Source organism: Pipra filicauda, unplaced genomic scaffold (genome assembly GCF_003945595.2).
Source record: "Pipra filicauda isolate LSUMZ 115617 unplaced genomic scaffold, ASM394559v2 scaffold440_size556015_pilon, whole genome shotgun sequence".
NCBI classification, from domain to species: Eukaryota; Metazoa; Chordata; class Aves; order Passeriformes; family Pipridae; genus Pipra; species Pipra filicauda.
Genome location: NW_024104577.1, coordinates 489,838 through 508,358, shown reverse-complemented (window position 1 = coordinate 508,358; position 18,521 = coordinate 489,838). Strand labels below are relative to the sequence as shown.

The 18,521-nt window shown below is 48.3% G+C and overlaps 2 protein-coding genes and 1 pseudogene across 2 annotated transcripts; 1 reads left to right on the top strand and 2 right to left on the bottom strand.

Annotated features, from left to right (window-relative positions):
* Window positions 1–4,835: 4,835 nt before the first annotated feature.
* LOC113989380 lies at window positions 4,836–6,952 on the bottom strand (annotated as a pseudogene).
* A 366-nt stretch (window positions 6,953–7,318) lies between these two features.
* Window positions 7,319–9,649, bottom strand: LOC113989377. Its single transcript, XM_027723876.2, has one exon. The coding sequence runs from the start codon at window positions 8,467–8,469 to the stop codon at window positions 7,375–7,377; it is 1,095 nt and encodes a 364-aa protein (XP_027579677.1). The 5' UTR covers window positions 8,470–9,649; the 3' UTR covers window positions 7,319–7,374.
* A 2,699-nt stretch (window positions 9,650–12,348) lies between these two features.
* Window positions 12,349–18,473, top strand: LOC113989379 (heat shock factor protein 5-like). Its single transcript, XM_027723878.2, has 5 exons — window positions 12,349–12,844; window positions 13,537–13,839; window positions 14,716–14,903; window positions 17,082–17,202; window positions 18,264–18,473. Exons 1-5 carry the CDS (start codon window positions 12,349–12,351, stop codon window positions 18,332–18,334), a joined length of 1,179 nt encoding a protein of 392 aa, XP_027579679.2. The 3' UTR covers window positions 18,335–18,473.
* The last annotated feature ends 48 nt before the right edge of the window (window positions 18,474–18,521 follow it).

The window sequence follows — 18,521 nt, the reverse complement described above, 5'->3', positions numbered from 1 at the left end:
TTACCTAGTTCTCAGTTCACAAATTACTTCTCCATGTGAACATTTTCACAGTGCAAAGCGTGTGGAGTAACTTTCTAGAAAAAATGCTGTTTGTTTCAGGAGAAGTATTGTCCCTCATTAATCGAAACTATCCCCAAAGCTTCAGTGAAATCTGGGAAAAGGCTAAAACTAATCATTGAAAAAATACTTTAAAAAACCTTGTTTTTACTGGGGCAGGTACAATTGATTAAAGGGTCTACAGGCTCTAAGAACAGACAATGCTTCTGGGGGGCTCAGGATATAGCAGTAAATCTTCTCAACACCTGGTGAGCAGAGTTCTGTTACCTTGAATCAACCTGTTTTGCCGGTATGGTATTTTCCTAAGAGCAGCTGCTCACCTCCAGCAAGGAACAGGCTACTACAGCTGGGATAAAACATGCCAACTGACAGACACTTCAAGTCAAATGGTTGCTATGTCTCTTCCTTCTATATTCTCATGTGACACTTTTCTATGCCACCCAACTATGGCTGAAAAGTGCTCGTTAGTGTATCACAGCTGTCTGTTTCCAGATGAGACACTGTGGTGCTGAGAAAAATATCAAAGACTGTGTTGAGCATTTAAACCAGAGCCCTCATTAGCATGAGAGACACAAAACACATTACTATCGAGTACACAAACACATTTACCACCCTTTCATCCAACAGCAACAGCAGAGGGTGGTTTAAATCCAGACTTAGGGAGGGAGGTTTTCTACAAGCTGACAGTGACAGGATAAGGTGCAATAGTTTTAAACTGAAAGAGGACAGGTTTAGATTAGATGTTAGAGAGAAAGTCTTTACTGTGAGGGTGGTGAGGCCCTGCCACAGGTTGTCCAGAGAAGCTGTGGATGCCCAACCCCTGGAAGTGTTCAAGGCCAGGTTGGATGGGGCTTAGAGCAACCTCGTCTAGTGGAAGGTGACCCTGCTCATGGCAGGGGGGTTGGAACAAGGTGGTCTTTGAGGTCACTTTCAACCCAAACCATTCTCTGATTCTTGGAAAACAGCACCGCTGCTATAATAAAATTCTTGTTGATTAGCTAAATCAGATAGGAGAAGGGGATTATCTTTAGCAAATGTAGTTTTCAAGGGGGATTTGTTTGCTGTTTTTATTGGGTTTTGATGGTTTGGCTTTGTTTTTGGTTTGTTTGGTTGTTTGGGGTTTTTTTAATTCTTGATAGAACTCAAAAAGGTGCAAAGAAAGGAATTAAAGATTTCGGAACTGGAAAAAGATCTGAAAACAATTCATTTCTCATCCAGGCCTTCCCCTGACTGCTAGCAGTTAAATAGGTTTGCTTTGGTAGAACTACAGGTTTTCAATCACTCTGTACAGTAGCATTTTCCATCTAAAGAATAATTTCTGAAACACCTGACCTGGTAGAAAACAGCCGCATCCTCTGAGTTTCCTTCACTGACATTTGACATCCTTCCAGGTGCCAGAACTATGCCTGAGACCTAAAGCAGCAGTAGGAGGTAGGCAGACAAAGAAAGAGATAAACCTTGTTTTGTTCAGCTAATTTGTGCCAATAAGGGAAGCAAACAGCTTTTGGCGTGCAATCTGCTGTCTCTGGTTTCCTTCCATCATGTAGTATTGCTGCTGGAGCACGTCTAAAGGTCAGTTTCATCATGAAAATTCAGTCTGTTGGGCCTGAACAATTTTTACAAATCAAGAACTGTTTTTTTGCTGCCATTTCCATCTGTTGAGGAGTGAGCAGAGTCACTGCAAGCATCTGAGACTAATGACCTGCTTCTCACAGCAAAAGATAAGCCTCTTTATTTATCCTCCAGTATGGCAAGAGAGATTAAGTTGTGAGGGAGTTGTAAACAGTAATTTCATTACAATAGTGGTATTACCAAGTACCAGAGATATACCTGTGTGCACAACTGATGAACTTCAGACATTAGTCCTTTAAGTGGTCCAGAAACTTAATTTCTAGTTATTTTCATAGCTCAGATAATGAATTGGATTGATGAATTGGATCAAAAATGGACTGGCTCAATACTGGGTGGCTGAGTGACTTCTGTCCACTTTCACAACTCAGAGATGTGGGAGCTCTCTGGGTGGGAAGCTCCGACTGTCCTAAGAAATTCCTCCAGGCAGCTCCTGCTGTGACTAGAAGAACTTTAAATGTGTCATTTGACATTGCAGGTGAATAATCTGGCCTTTTTAAGTGATGGTTCTTGCTGCAGCATTGATCTGCTGATACACAGGAAAGACAGTTGTGAACAGCTGGTGCTTCAGAGGCAGAAATAGTTACCCTGGGTAATTGCTTCGACATGGAAAAGCTAAAACGTGCTTTGTACATACTTTCAGAAAGTTTGTGCCAGAGTGTCGCTCAGGGCCTTGGACCATCTGGACTATTAGGGATGAACTGAACAGCAGCAATTCTGACCATCATTTAGAAATGCAGGATGGAGCCAGGTAAGCCAAGGATCCCCAAAGCCTTAGGCAAAAGGCAAAAAAGTTAACACGTGACTTGCATGGCCTTGCCTCTTCACTGCTACTGTCTTTTGCCAGAAATAACTGAGCATTAGCCCACATTCAAATGCTTCCACCAGCACACAGCCTATGATCACTTGCTCCCTGAGAGCCCCATGATGGCTCTAGCAAACATAACAAGGATAGCACAAGCTCCACCAGCTGGCCTAGAACTAGCACTGATGTCTCCCTGATCGTTCAGTCTGACTCCACAATTAGAGCACAAATAGGTCTAAATATCATCTAAGTTTCCTTGTCCATTTCCCCCATCCTTCAGTGATGTCAAATCTTCCCCTCATGGCATCGCTATCCTGAATTCCCACACATGAGAACTTCTCCCCATGTTATTCCTGGAAGTCTTTCTTATTCTGTACCCTGAATACATCCACTGTCAGCACAAGCATTGGATTTTTGTTCTAAAAAGGACTTAACCCAGTGCCTTCTATCTGGAGATGAGCTGAGTTTGGCTTTGAAATGGCTCTGCTTTCAAACCAGCAAAAGCAAATACTGAAAATAAAGGAAATAAAAAAGCTGATAGACTTGCTTAGGCTCTTGTTTAAAAAATATCAGAACAATGTTTCAGGTGAAATGTCAGTCTCTTTTGTACTTCAAGTGCAGAGAGTACACACTTCTAGACCTTTGAGAAACAGAGCACCGTTGATTCTAAAAAATAGTGACTGAGAAATAACGCTGTTTCCCTTTAAATTTTTTGCAATAAAAATAACATGCAATATTTGACAATGAAGTTGTCCGTTATCCATTCTAGTGGTGGATTTCTTTACCAAATTAAAATAGTTGCTTCTCTTTGCCTTTTTTTAAAATATTTTTCTTTAAAAATCAAAATGCCTGTTCTTCTTTGCCTTTTATATTAAAATAATTTAAAAGAATAATATTTTTAAAATAAATCTTTTCTCTTTCCTGAAAGAGTAATTTTTTATCTCTTATTGCAAGGCAATGTGGCCTCTAAAATTTGCTCGTTTATAAACTGAACAACAAAACAACCCCTCTGCTGTTTAAGTCCTGGGTCCCCATTAACCTCAGTCATGTGTACCTCTGCCAGATATATGATTCTCATTATGCACTTTTGTATTAATTTCTTTTTGCAATAAGTAATTTTTATTCTACTCTCCTGAGACAGTGTATCTACTTGACATATTATTTCAGTAAATTTCCTTAAACTGGGCAACTCCAGTCTTTGTATTAATAGGAAATGAAAAGTATTATCTTAAAAAGTGTTTTTCCAAGATTTAATACGGGCTGGAATCAAAACTATTACTGTCTCCTTCAATAATATTGTCAATAACATAAATCTGTCCTGAAAAAATTTTATTTGTTTGGGACATAGAGATAAAATTATGACTCAGGATGAATTTTGCACTAGAACTTGCCTGTCTGCCAGAACATGTACTCTCTGCACGCTGCCCTGTTTGTCATCAGACAGGGGAGAGAAACCAGAGCAGAAGTGTGGGTGGCTGGGCAGAGAGGGGGAATGGAGGCAGGCTGAGGGCATCGTCCTGTGATAAGCCCAGCTGCCCCTACTGCCTACTCTGCCTTAGGCATCTGCTGCACTGTGAGTGTGTGGCTGCAGCAGGAATTCTTATGGGAAGCATGTCCAAAATGGCCCTGGGGCTCCAGGGGCCTATGGCTGTGTACCTCACCACATGGGTGCCACCCTATAACACTCCAGCCCTGGAGCCACAAGCTCATGGGCTTAGCCTAGAGTTTTACTTTAAAATATATATGTAGAGGGTTCTTCAACACCTTGAGACAGTGTCAGGAGAATAAGCCACACCCTTGTTCCCAAGAGGCACTTTTTTTTTTAGGGAAGAAAATAAAGGAGCTTGGCAAAAGGAGGAGACAGATTATATAGCTACCAGCTCTCACATCTGGATGGCAGGGCCACGATTGCATGGCAAACCTATGCCTTTGGTTTTACCTGCTCTGGTCCTTATTGCCAACCCCCGCCAGGTGGGGCCTCTGACCCACTGGACACTCTGGGGCTCCAGGCCAGGGTGAAGGGCAGTATCCTCACTGTCCCTGCTAATCTGAGGCTGGGTTAGGGGCTCCAGGAGCTGTGGGGTGTTGAAGTTTTCCAGGACTGTTTGTGACTGACAGCTGCTCCAGGGCTTCCCCATGTGGGCTCCAGGCCCTGACATGAGGGATACAACACCACCTCAGCTCCATGAGGTTTGACCCATCCCTTCCCCCTCTGCATACACCTCCCTGAACCTGCTTCAAGGTGTTTCTGACCCAACAATTACTGATCTGGTGTGTAAAACACCATCAGTGGGGCACAAGGGGAAGAGGAAAGGAAGTAGAAGAGAGAGAAAGCAGCAAGAGAGACTGTGTGAGGGAAATAACAATTTATTTCCCTTTCTTTGAATAAAGAGCTGCAAGAGCTCTGCTAATGCTGCCAGTGGGGCAGCCTCTTGCTGGGATGAGGAGAGTCCTGGGAGCTGGGGGCCTTCCTGTTTGGAGGGTGCCAGGATCCCCCGGGCAATCACTCCCTGCCCTGGCTGGGCATAGAGAGGCTGCAGCTGCTGCCCTGGGCAGAGGGACCTGCCACTGTCATTGCCTGCCCCAGCTCCTCCTGGGGCTGGTCCTGCTCTGCAGAGACAGGCACAGGTGGGAGATGCCTGGGACCCCTGGGAGAAGCAGCCTCCAGTGTGCTGACTTCCTCCTCCAAGTTACAGCCTTTGGGACCACTGGTGGGACTCCTCTCCCAGGAACTGCTGGTCCTGGAGCTATTGGAGCTGGAGCTGGAGTTGCTGGAGCTGGAGTTCCTGGAATTGCTGGAGCTGGCTCTGGCCACAGGGCTGTTGTTCTCATCTCTGACTGCACCAGATTGCAGCAGCCTCTGGGCCTCCTCGCTGCACTGGCCCACAATTATGTTGATGGCACCATGGATCAGCAGTGCTGTGTGTTGCTCGAGGAGAGGCTCCAGCCTCTCAATCAAGGCCTGTGCATTCGGCCCCTTGACACAGAGGTCGTGCAGGATGGTGCTCTCTGCGGCCTCAACCAGCCACCACCAGCCCCGGTATATTCCCTCCAGCCTCTGGCGCAGCCAGGGCCGCACAGGGTCCAGGAGCTGCTGTCGTCCACGGAAAAGTCCTGCCCAGACCTCAGGAAGAAGACCACCTCCAAACTCCAGCCCTGAGGCCCTCTGCTCAGGTGGGGATAGTTTACCCTGTGGAGAAGATGGATGGGATGCCACTGGGAAATAGGGGCTTTCTCATCCAGGCCGTCAGGAGTTGTCCCTGCCAGGCTGCTGCCATCTGGCAGCTCCTCAGGGGCTGTGATGGCTGTCTCCAGATAGTCATCTTCACTGTCAGAAAACCTGATAGTCTCTACTGTTCTTCTGCAGAGTGGGTATGATGGATTTCTCTGAGCCCACCGCAGGATACAGCCCAGGCAGAAACAGTGGTGACAGGGCAGAGTAGAAGCCATGTCCTTCTGGTGTCCTGGCAAATGGGGCAGTTGCCGTCTTGTCTCCATGGCCATTTTGTGCTCTGCAGTGCGCTGGGGAGAGCTGAGGATCAGGAGCTGCTTACCTTCACTGGTGTCACACACTGCAGGAAGGAGAGGCCATGGTCACTGGCTATGGCAGGAAGGGGAGGAAGAAATGTCCAGGTCCCTTGAGAAGGACGCCCTCCAAGCTCCCTGCACCCCTTCAGCCACCCCAGGGGGACATTGTCCCACACAGCAAACCTTCACTGCTGCCAGTACTCCCAGCTGCCTGAACCAGGCAGGGCCAGGAGTGATGGCCCTGGGACTGGCACTGAGATCTGCCAATGATAGGCACCAGCCAGCACTGGACAAGCCTAGTTTGATTCTCCAGACTTCACTGTCCTGCTCACATGAAGTTCAGGCTGCGACCAGACAGGCCCAGGCTCTGCACACACAGAAGCAGACAGGGACAAGATGTCACAACACACTGTGATGTCACAACACACTGTGATGTCACAATCTACTCCTCAGTGACATCAGCCTCCATGCCCAGTGACAGCACAAAAGGCATTCTGTCCCCCAGGTTCCCAAGATAAGTCATGAGGAAAGTGAGGTCACAATCCATTACCTGGTGATGTCACAGTTCACAGCTTGGTGACATCAGCCTCCACCCCCCAGTGTTGTCACAGCAGGCCTTCCCATGCTGCAGGCACATGGCATCAGCTAAAACTGGGCAATTCAGGCTGGAGACCAGGGTCCCTCTTCCCTTATGAGGATAGACTGGCAGGGGCCAGGTTTCCCAGTGAGGTTTTTGCCATCTCTCTGCTTGGTGGTTTCAAGCCCCATCTGGACAAAGCCCTGAGCACCTGATCTAACCCCACCATCAACCCAACTTAGGCAGAAGCTTGGACCAGAGACCTTCCAAGGTTCTCTGCACCCACATCCATTCTGTGATCTTTCCCTAATGCTGTGAGAAGATTCAAGTTTAAGATGGTCATCAACAGAGTCCATATCAGCAATTTTAGCAGGGTTTTAGGTTCATGTTCTATATCCCTGCAGTATTAGTCAGTTTGGTATCTGCTTAATTTGCAAAGTGTAAAGTTCTCTCTTCACACAGCCTTGTCCCACAGTCCGGCAGTGCAGCAGAACTGATGAACTCCAACTCAAACTGCCAAAAGTAATTGCCTCTGGATCGATGGATAAACAACAGTCATGAGGGATGTTTGCAGCAGACTGGTCACATAGACCCAGGGCTTTCTAAAGGTCTCGGTGGTAAATTCTGCCCGTGCTACCACATGTGGGTGGCACCCATACTGGGGCATAAGGGGAAAGGGAAGGGTACTAGAAAGGGGAAGAAAACAGCACCTAGAGATTGCATGAAGGAAATAAAAAATTCTTTGTTTTTCCTTGAATAAAGAGTTCTGAGAACCCTGTTATTGCTGCCGGCGGGGTGACCTCTTGCTGGGCTGGGGAATGTCTTGGGAGCTGAGGGCCCTCCTCTTTGGGGGGTGCCGGGGACCCCGAGGTGAGTGGTCCGTGCCCTGGCTGGGAGAGGAGGGGCTGCAGCTGCTGCCCTGGGCAGAGGGACCTGCCACTGTCATTGCCTGCCCCAGCTCCTCCTGGCGTTGGTCCTGCTCTGCAGGGACAGGCACAGGGTGTGGCAGATTGTGATGCCTGGGTGGGAAGGCCTCCATTGTGCCAGCTTCCTCCTCCTGCACAGAGACTGCAGGGCTGCTGGTGGGAGTCCCCTCTCGTGAGTTGCTGCAGCTGGAGCTGGAGTTGCTGGAGCTGGTGCTGGAAGAACTGAAGCTGGAGTTGCTGGAGCTAATGATGGAGGAGCTGGAGCTGGAGTTGCTGGAGCTGGTGCTGGCTGCTGGGCTGTTGTCCTCATCCCCAGCAGCGTGGGAGCGCAGCAGCCTCCTGGCCTCTTCACTGCACTGGCCCACAATGATGTTGATGGTGTCCTGGACCAGTGGCACTGTGTGTTCCTCCAGGATGTCCTGCAGCCTCTGGACCATGATCTCCTCATCTGGACCAAAGACACAGAGGGCATGCAGGATGCTGCTCTGTGCATTCCTTGCCAGCCACCACTGGTCTCCATAGATGGTCTCCAGCCTCTGGTGCAGCCAGGGCCGCAGCGGGTCCAGGAGTTGCTGTTGTCGACGGAAAAGTTCTGCCCAGAGGTCAGGCAGGACACCACCAACAGCTTGGGGTGGTGTCCACTGTGAAGAAGATGGATGGGATGCCACAGGGGAATGGGGGCTGTTTCCTTGAGGGCCATCAGGAGCTGTCCCTGCCTGGCTGATGGCATCTGGCAGCTCATCAGGGGCTGTGATGACAATCTCCATGGAGTCATCAGAAAACCTCACAGTCTCTATAATTCTTCTGCAGAGTGGGCACACGGGATTTATGTGTGTCCACCGCAGGATGCAGCCCCGGCAAAAACGGTGGTGACAGGGCAGAGCAGAAGCCACGTCCTTCTGAGTGTCCTGGCAGATGGAGCAGTTGCCATCTGTCTCCGAAGTCATTTTTGTGCCCTACAGCACACTGGTGAGAGCTGAGGATCAGGAGCTGCTTGCCCTCCCTGGTGTCACACACCACAGGAGGGAGTCACCATGGTCACTGCTATCCCGGGAATGGGAAGAAGAAATGTCCAGGTCCCTTAAGAACAACACACTCCCAGCTCCCTGAGCCCCGTCACTCACCCCTGACCACCCCAGGGGATGTTGTCCCAACCTTCACTGCTGCAAGCACCCACAGTGCCCAGCTGCCAAACTAGCCAGGGCCAGGGAAACAGGAGGGATTGCGCCGAGTCTGCACTGAAATCCACTCAGCACCAGAGAAGCCTGGCTCAGTCCTCCAGACCTCACAGTCCTGCCTGGATGAACTTCAGGCTGGAGCCAGACTGGCCAGGCTCTGCCTACAGAAAAATATAAGCAGTGAGGGATGATATGTCACAATGCATCCCCCAGTGGTGTCACAATCTGCTGCTCAGTGATATCACCTTCCACCAGCAGGTGATGTCACAATGGGATGTCTTTCCCTGCCAGCACTCAGTGTCAGGAGAAAAAGGGAAAGACTGTTTCCTGTTTTCAACTTCTACATTTCTGTGTTGCTCTCTCCCTCGGCCACCTGTATCATGCATCTATGGCCTTGCGTCTTATCCCTGCTCCTGACCCCTTGCCAAGATTTCCTGTGAGGGGTAGAGTGGTGAGAACAGTCAGCATGGACTGCCTGCAGCTGGATGACACCTTCTCCTCTCACTGCCTTTCCTTGGGCTATGCCAGGATTTGGAGGACTTGGCTAGTTAGTGCCCAGCTCTGTGTGTGAGTCTCCCACTCCTGTGGGTCATGTCCCTGCCTCAGGGAGAAGCAGAAAGGGGCATTTTGCTCCAGTCTCATCCAGTGCCACTGGCACTCACTCACAGTGCCATGTCCCTCTCCGCTTGCCAAATCTCCATGCTTCTGACAGTGCACTGATGCTCCTCAAAAGCATGAGCGATGGAGCCTGGCCCCACACCTGCAAGAAGGATCTGGAGTTGCTGTCCCTTCAGACTAGGGTAGAAGGGCTGGTGGCACCCTGCTCATGACTCTGGAGAGCCCAGGATCCATCACCACCTGGGCTGGGCTGTCTCACCATCCCTGCTACATCTTTAGCTCCAAGGAAGCCCTGAAGGTCAGGCCCACATATGTTACAGTAACTCATAGCTCAGAGAAAGGGATGAGACTGCCTTGCGCAGGTGGCAGAGGTGTAGGATTGAACTACTGCACCCGAGTCTTCAGCCTTTTGCCTTCATGCAGCCTTTCTTCTGTGGGCAAGGGGAAGGTGTGTTTTATGAGAACAAGCTGCTCTTCTCATCTTCTCACATATCAAGCCTCAATTTCTTCACTGAGCTTGAAAGCTGGAAGTACCTGTTTCTAAGATGGTTCAGATAAACTAGGCTTTAATGTTTTATAACCGAGAAGTTGTTTCCAGAAGTACATGAAATACTGCATCCTTGAGAGCAAGGGGAAGAAACCAAAGGAGCAGACACTGTCTTTTCAGACTTCTCCCAGATCAGTCTGTCTGTGTTCCTCCAGACACACTCCGAATATTGCTAGTAACATCTTGCTCCACATCAGGCATGAGGGAAGGCCACTAGCCTGGCATGTGGCCTCCAGCAGAAGCTGCTGTGGTGGACTATGTGCTGGTGCAGGATCTGTTGCTTAAAGCTCCCAGCTTAATACATTTATTAATACATAGCTCCAGATTAATACATTTTACTTCAGTCAATCAGGTATCGGATTTAATTATTTTAGCTTTGTGTTCTCTCTCTTCCGTATAACCAGTGGTAATAGCAAGTAGACAGAAGCCTTAGGTGCCAGGCCACCTGTCCCTGCTCCCACTGGGTCTCCATGTCCTTTTTCTCCTCATTTTAGGAGCAGATCCTTGCTTACCCATGGAAGGATGAAAACATCTACAAAAAACATTTACAGAAAGAAAAAAAATCAGTGGTTTTCTGCAATGGAAGATTTGGCAGTTCTTGTTTCTTAAGGTTTGTTTGTTTTTCTTATATTTAAATCGTCAGTAATTTTACTCACTTTTTTACTGTGGAGAGTCTTAAAGCACACGATGATTTTCAGTCACATATTTGGCAGCAACTTAAGCTTTAGTCCTGAATGCAGATTCATATCTCCAGAAATCTGGAAGCCTTTCCCAACAATGCCTTCCCATCTAATAGAAATAGGAAAGTAGGGGCAAGAAGTTTAGAAAACACCAAGAGGGGCAGAACATTTGGGAGCAGGGTAAATCAAAGTGGAAACAACAAAATTAATTTTGTTTTCTCTTTAATTACAATAGAGGTTTCCCTTGAGCTTCTGGATTTATAGACTGTCCCATGCATTTTACAGACAGTAGTCTGCTCAACAATATCGCTACAAGACAAGTTTTTTTCTCTTCTTTGGTTTACTTTTGACAAAAATATGTTCCGCTGAGACAAAATATCCTGGTTTACCTTTAAGATTCCCGCTCTGAAAGCCAATGCTCAGCAACATCTGTGTGCTTGTTAAGGAAGTCTGTTAAGTGAGTTCAAAGCAAAACAATAGATGACAAAATGTTTTCAGTCCAGGAGTTGCGTTACTTAATGGCTAGACATACCTCTTATTTCCTATTCCTTACATGAAAATGTGAAAATTTAAAAGGAAAATGAGAAATTGAACCTACTTGGAAAGCATTGGTCTTGAAGAGTAATTTTCATTCTCCATCAGTCACAACATTTGAAAAAAACTTGAAACTGAGCTGCCAGCAAAGTGACGAGTTACTATATGGAAATATTTTATGTGACACATTTCTACAGTTTTCTAAATGGGATTTAATTAATTGAGTTTTATTCTTATTTTGACACACCCATGGTTTAATATGTACTTCTCTGCTAGGGAACCTGTTATTTTACAATCCAGTCATTTTATGAGTTCAATTCTGACCAAGAGAAGCTTGAAGCAGTCAGTAAGAGCAAAAAATTTGATAATATCACCCACAAAATTGCTGAACTCTCTAAAACATAATTAATTCAAGCCAGCTATAAATTCAGCCCACAGAATCCTGAGATGGAGTGAAAGTAGGCTCTTCAAACACCTTACCCAGCTCCTTGCAACCCCTTTGTCACTGCAAGAAGCAACATGGTAAATGCCCATCCCTTGGATACATCACGGCATAAACATCTCTCAGGTTCTCCAGATCCTCCAGTCTGTTTGATGGCCTGCAAGCTCATCCGAATATGGTGTCAGCTTTGGGGACAGGTCCCAACTAAAGGTCCTCAATTAACAAACCCGCTGTGCCGGCTGGTGTTTTACAGTGTGCACAATTATGTTTAAGCCCCACTTTGTTTGCCAGGCAAACTGTGATTGACAGGTCAAATCAAAACTGAAAGGACCAAGGGCCTCTGCTGTTTAGGAAAGGTTAGCGAAAAGCTCGCATCCCACCTCCATTGCAAAAGAAGACACGGATTCCTGATGGCTATGCCAGGCTTGCTCAGCCCTTGGACAGCTGCTCTCTGGCATTTCCACAGGGGTTTGCATTTAGCCTTGAAGACCCGACCTGTGTCAGGAGACCAGTGAGTACAAGAGCTCTTTCTGCTCATGGTGGAACCAACCAGCTCCATTCTACATTTGGTTTCTATCAACTCGCCGTGATTCCAGTTTCATGAGCTGCCGCCGAGCTCTGCCCGTCACTCCGGATCCCGCTCCCCCCCATTCGCGTCCCCGCTCCCCTCACGGCCCCTCCGGGCGCGCTCCGGGCTCTGCCCCGCGGGCTCTCCAGCGCCCCCCTCGGGCCGCGCGGCGCCGCCGCAGCCGCGGCCGTTGCGCTCCGGGCGTTGTGTCCTCGCGGCGCCGCGGGTCGCGACAGTCCGTCCGTCGGCGACCGGCGCCATGGAGGAGCTGCCGCTGCCCGCCGGCGTCAGCCCCAGCACCTTCCCCGCCAAGCTGTGGCAGCTGGTGAACAGCCCACGCGTCCGCTCCGTGCGCTGGGACCCCCGCGCCCAGGGGCTGCTCGTCGACCGGGCGCTCTTCGAGCGGGAGCTGCTGAGCGCGGGCGGCGCGGGCGGCGATGCGGCGGCGGCGGCGGCCCCGGGCGCCTTCAAAGCCACCAACTTCGGCAGCTTCGTGCGCCAGCTCAACCTGTACGGCTTCCACAAGACGTCGGTGCTGGCGGGGGGCGGTGCCGCGGCCCTGCCGGCCTCTGCCGGGTCCCTGCTCCGCTTCTGCAGCCCCTACTTTCGGCGCGACCGCCCCGAGCTCCTGGTGCACATCAAGCGCCTGACCAGGGCCAACAGGGAGCGGCTGGCGGCCGGGCTGGAGGTGCGCAGCCGGCAGCCCAGCCGCTTCCAGCAGCTCCACAGGGACCGGCTGCTGCCGCCCCGGGCCGGTGAGACGGGTGGGACACGCGGGGGGCGAGGGGTTGGAAATGGGAATGGGCACTGCCCCGAGACAGGAGGGCTCCCTGCCCTTGCTGGGGCGGCTCAGCTCAGCTCAGCTCAGCTCAGCTCAGCTCAGCTCACCTGGGGCCAGACAGGGTTGTCCTTGGGGAAGGCAGATCTGCTGGCACAGCCCGGGAGCTGTTCCCGTGTGTCCCGCTCTGCCCGTGGGCTGCAGCAGGACAGTCTCGGCTGGGCTGCGCTGGGAACGCCTTCGCTTCTCGCTGGCGAGCTGGCCCAGCCCTGCCCAGGGATGTCCCTGCTCCCTGCCCAGCTCTGCGGAGGCTTAAGGAGCTCTCTGGGAGTCCGTGGGACACGATGGGTCGGTCCTGTGCAGGGACAGCTGGCGGGAGTATCCTGTGAGTTTTGTGCAGAGGGGAGGAAGACCTGGCAGGAAGTCTCCTGCCAAAGCTAGATGGTATTGCACGAGGATTGAATGAGTAGGTGAGAGCTAAATAGACAAGTTATTTGTTGTTGACAATCCCCAGAACATGGGATTTTTTCTTTCTAACCCTGCTTGGGAGTATCTGAGATTTTATATTCCCTGATAGAAGTACAATTGCTGCCAAGGGAGGTGTACAGGAGGACCAATACTGACTCTCTATCTCCTTTCTTCCTTTCTTCTTCCACTACTCCTACACAGTGAGCTTGGGCCAGAACCTCTTTACTTTACCAGCCAGAGGTTTAGATGTGCCTCCAGTCCCTTCCAGGACAAGTCAAGGTGTTCAAAGCTGTAAGGCTTCTCCAGCACCTCGCAGTAAAGTGGTTGTCACTCCAGGACTTCTCAGGTTTTCAAGGGAGGTCCCGGTCACGTCCACATCCACAGTGCAGCCTGTGTTCTTCCTTCCACTGCTTCACCAAGGGCCTCAAACCGCTGCCATGGCCCTTCCAGAGCACAACAGCTGCACAGCTTCAGAGCGGAACTCACCAACCTACAATCCTGCAGGTATGGAAACAGCTTCTGCACTTGCTTTTCAAAACATACTAAAAAGTGATAGGTTTAAGTATCTTTCTACAATGCTCTGTCACCTGTTTATCTCAAGCGAGAATCAGATAGAAAGCGCAAGGTCTAAAAGGAAGAGAGATCTTGAAAGCAAAAAGATTCACACTCTGGTTTTCCTATCCTTCCTCCAGATTTAGAGCATCCCCTGGGGGTTTTGCACACAGCCTCTCTGTTGAGGTGAAAGGGCAAGGAGAAAAGCATTTGCCCACAACTAGTCGGTGTTAGGTTGACTTTCATCTTTCTTTTAATTAAGCAAAACTAGGACAATGATAGGATAGTGCAGATTTTTAAGATTATCTGTCCTGCAAAGAATGACATTACTTTTAGATGACCTCTGTGTGTTACCCAAACAGTCCTACCTGGAGAACACTGTTCCACAACGCTGCTTTTTAGAATAAAATCGCAGTTCAGTTTTGGTGTGTGCGTCTGAAGATGTAATCTCGTCTTAGGTGAATCCGCTTTCAGTGGTATGTTGTGATGAGAAACCAAAACAGCCAAATCAAAAAGCTGATGGGAAGATACAGAAGTCTGCAATTATGAAGCTTTTATGTGTGTGTACAGACTTTACAATCCATATTTTAATACTTTATATAATATATATAATTTATGTATAATTTCAATGTACACATCAACTAGAATACTTTTCTTTAAGATTAATAAATCGGTAATTGGTCTTCAGATGACCCGGAGAGCACAAATACATTTCTGGAATTGAGTTTACTGTGTGATTCCTGAAATGTTTAATCAAAGGAAGCAACAGAGCTCTGCAAACCAAACCCAAATTCTGGAAGCCTGATGACCGTGTTTGGATTCTTGCAGCCACACTGGGGAGTTCAGCCCCCGATTCTCTGACTGGCAGTGCTGGTTCTGCAGCATCAACGATCTCCAGCTGGGCCTGTAATCCCTCTGCTGCAGACGAGTGGGCAGGAGTAGATCCGGAAGTTGTGTTTCAGATGCTCGAGGAGGTGCTTGCATCAAACCTGCCTGAAATGTTTCCCTTTCTTGAGGTAACTCCATTCAATAGCAATGCTGGGGGCTGGACTGACCTGTTTTTAATGTAGTTGCCCGCCTGGGAAGTAAAGGCTTCTTTAATTCAGCTTCTAATGGACAGCAAAGAGTTTGGTTGGTAAAGTTAAGGTTTAAAGAAGAAGAGGGACTGAAAAAGTATCCCACATTCATGAGTGTGAGGTGGGTTAGCTTGTGTTGGCCAAATTAGGGGACTCATTTTCTTGGGAATAATACCTCCTGCAGTTGCATTCACAGTGATGAAGTGGAAGCTTTGTAGGTTATAACATGATGTCTTGGATCCTAAATAAGAGAAGAGTATTTTGAGCATTACCACTGAAGGCAAAGTCTCACACGCAGTGAGGGGCGTGTGAGAGGTCCCTCTGTTGCAGCACCAGATGTGGGCTCTAGCTCTTTCTCTTTTGAACCCCAAAGAAAGCCAAGAGCTGCACTGCACCTGGTGCTGCTGCCCGTGGCTCAAAGTGCTGTGGTGTGCATGTGCTGGAGTTGCAGCAGTTTATTGTCCTCTTTGTGTTTTGAGGTCTCCAGTAAAGTTTCTGGCTTGGAAATCCTCAGCCGGAGCAAACTTACCCCTACTGCTCTCCATGTCCCATAGCTTAGTCATCTTCCTCTTGGGTATCCCTCTTTCTAGAAAGGGATATGTATTCTAATCTAAAGTCCCTGCAAAGCTCCAGCCTCGATGGAACTGTTCTGCTCAGTGCAGTGCAGGGAAGAGCACGTCCTTACACCAGCACACACGGAGTTGGCAGGACTCTTTCCTTAGAGCCCTCTCAGTGTATTGGGTGTCACCTGCACGTTAAACATTGTCAGCTTTGACAGCTTTTGAACTGTGTTTGAGAAGTAAATCTCCATTTTTAAGGCCCTTGGGGCCCAGACTTCCTTGTTAGCAAGGAGGGATTAAGTGTGTAAGCCATGGAGTTGTTGGGGGGCAGGCATTTGGGTTTTGAGGCCCCATGACTTGTGTAATTGGTGTGAAGGACAGTGTTGGTCCTGGATGTGAAATGGTCAAGGACTTATTGAAGTGGTCAAAGGCTTATTCTGTGTTGAAGAGCGATTCATGGACTGTTAGATTTTTTGTTGGACAAGTTGCCTCTTTTGATTAGGAATCCCCTTTCTCTAACTCTTGCTCTTCCCAGACTTCTCTGGAATGTTCCGTTCCTGAATTGGCACAGGCCTTTTTGCTTATTGTTACACAACTTTGCCAAAGAATGTCTCTATTTCTATTGATGTACGGACCTGTTGCCTTTTGTATATTTAACACTGAGTAAGGGCAGAGTCAAGGTGGGGAGTGTGATTTTTTTGGCATTACCAGTATCTTCTTCCCAAGTGTGATACCCTTTTGTCTACTATAACATCACACATACCAGTTTTCAAAAGCGTTTGATTGCTTAATAGAAGGAAATGTTGCAGGCTCTGAGCAGTCATTCATCTCTGGGATTCTGATGGATAGGCTATGGCAGAAGAGACGAATATCCTAGAACTGGTCATAGTGAGAATATCTTTGTGCCTAAAGGTAATTTCCAGGTGCTTAATCTTGGGTCTTTACTTCCTCAGCGGAGCAGAAACATGACTTGGTTGTCTGGTTTTGGGGGACTTTTTAGCCTACAGATTTTTGTCACATGATCATGGAAATACACCAGTTCAGTAAATGGCTGGCTGCAAAGTACATGTTGGGCAGCAGCAGAAGGCTCCAAAAAGCAAGCAACACCTTGTAATTTATTGTCTTAGAAGGAGGATGGGCGGGGGGGGATTCCCAGCCAGAAATGTGTGGCTCATGTGTAGTTTTGCACCGCACAGCCCTGTGCAGTGAGCAACCTGACACACATGTGGGTAGCAAGGAGGGCACCTGGATTTCTGTTGACTGGTTTCTTGCAGCTCCTGTGATAAGTGAGGGCAAAGTTCTGACTGTGAGGACACACAGCCTCACTTAGCGTATTCTGGTTTTCTGATTTCATGTTTTGCTTAATAGGACAAGAGCTTTCACTTTGGCAACCTTAATTCTGAGTTTAAAGCACTTGTCCTGTAAACCATCTGAGCAGTGTTCACTTTGTGTTACACATCCTTCTGGAGCATAGAACAGTTTTTACTGTGTCCCTAAAGTGATTCCAAGAAAATATCGAGTGATCCTTGGGTTTATTTCTATTTGTTTTTCTTTTAAGGGGAATATTAGTGTTCCCTCTGAGTCTTCAGGAGGGGAGCCTGGGAACAAGGCTGCAGCAGAGAAAGCTTTGCCTGGCAGTGCGAGCAGCGGGAACAGTTCCCTGGAGCCAAATGAGCCTGGTAAGACGAGAGTCTACGTTCTTTTAGAGATGACCGAGACAGCTGCTCTAAGGCTGAGTATTACAGGAAGGGGAGATCAGAGCAGCTGAGTTATTGTCTGCAGTGTTAGTGCTTCCTTGTGCCTTCAGTGAAAATAGTTGTGCTTGTACAACCTCACAGAGTACTCACCAACACACTTCTCTAGATGTGCTCAGACCAGGTGTTCTTCTGTGCAAAAGGGTGTGAATTAGATCAGTGAACAAAACCTGACGTTCTGGGAGTTGCACCACCAACCCAGATGTGCTACAGAGGCAGTGCTGAGTAATGAGGTGACTATTAAAGCAACAGGGAGAAAACCCAGCAAACTGGTGATGTCAGTGTAGAAGTCCAGGCTTTTTGTCTCAAATCACTACCTACATTTAATACCAATCTGCTGATACCTATGCTGAGACACGTGAGAAAAACAAGAGGCAGAACATCCGAGGCCAAGCAATTCACAAATCCAGTAACTAAAGGAAAAACCTGAATGTCCCCAAATCAGCAAGACCCAAAAGGAGAGAGAGAGCACTTTATATCTATTCTAGAGCAAAGGTGATGCAGGCTGCTGGCCTTGTAGGGAGGCCTTTTCCCTCCCAGCTGTTCCTCCAAGAGCTGATGGTAGAGTTGGAGGAACTGTTGCTCACTTCAGAGGGCAGTTTCTAGATCCCAGATAACGATGCTGGTTAATAACTCAGCTCCCATTGCCCATGAGTTTCAGCCATTTAAGTAAGGACTGAGGCCTTTGGCGGCACAGAGAAAGAACAAGGCTGGAGCTGTCTTTGTGAGATGTGACTGTCTCTGTTTACAGCTCTTGTGCCATTTGCAGGGTGAGTGCTGGGACTTTACTGGGTACTTCAAAACTTTAAAGTATTGAAAACTTGGAAGAATTCCTATTCTTTAAACAGCAGGCCTCAAATTCCCAAGTGAGAGCCTGCCTTTGAGGCCATCTTTTGCAGTCCCTGACAGGAGTACAACTGCTCGATGTGCTGCTGAGGAGAATGTACACAAGGACCCACAGTGACTCTGTTCCCTTTGTTTCCCAGAGGTCCATGAGCTGTACCTCGCCAGGAGAGCTGCTCTGCGTGGGAGGAAGCGACTGAGGGAAAGCCTGTGAAACAGGGCAGCTGGAATCCCTCTGTTTATAGTTATGTTTAAAGATGGGTAGAGTTACATTTATATATATAGTTGCATATTTATATTTATGGATGTATAGAGATGAAACAATATATTAATATCTATTATTATTTTAATATGACATTTAATATTATTAGTATTGTAATTATTGCTAATATCAATATACT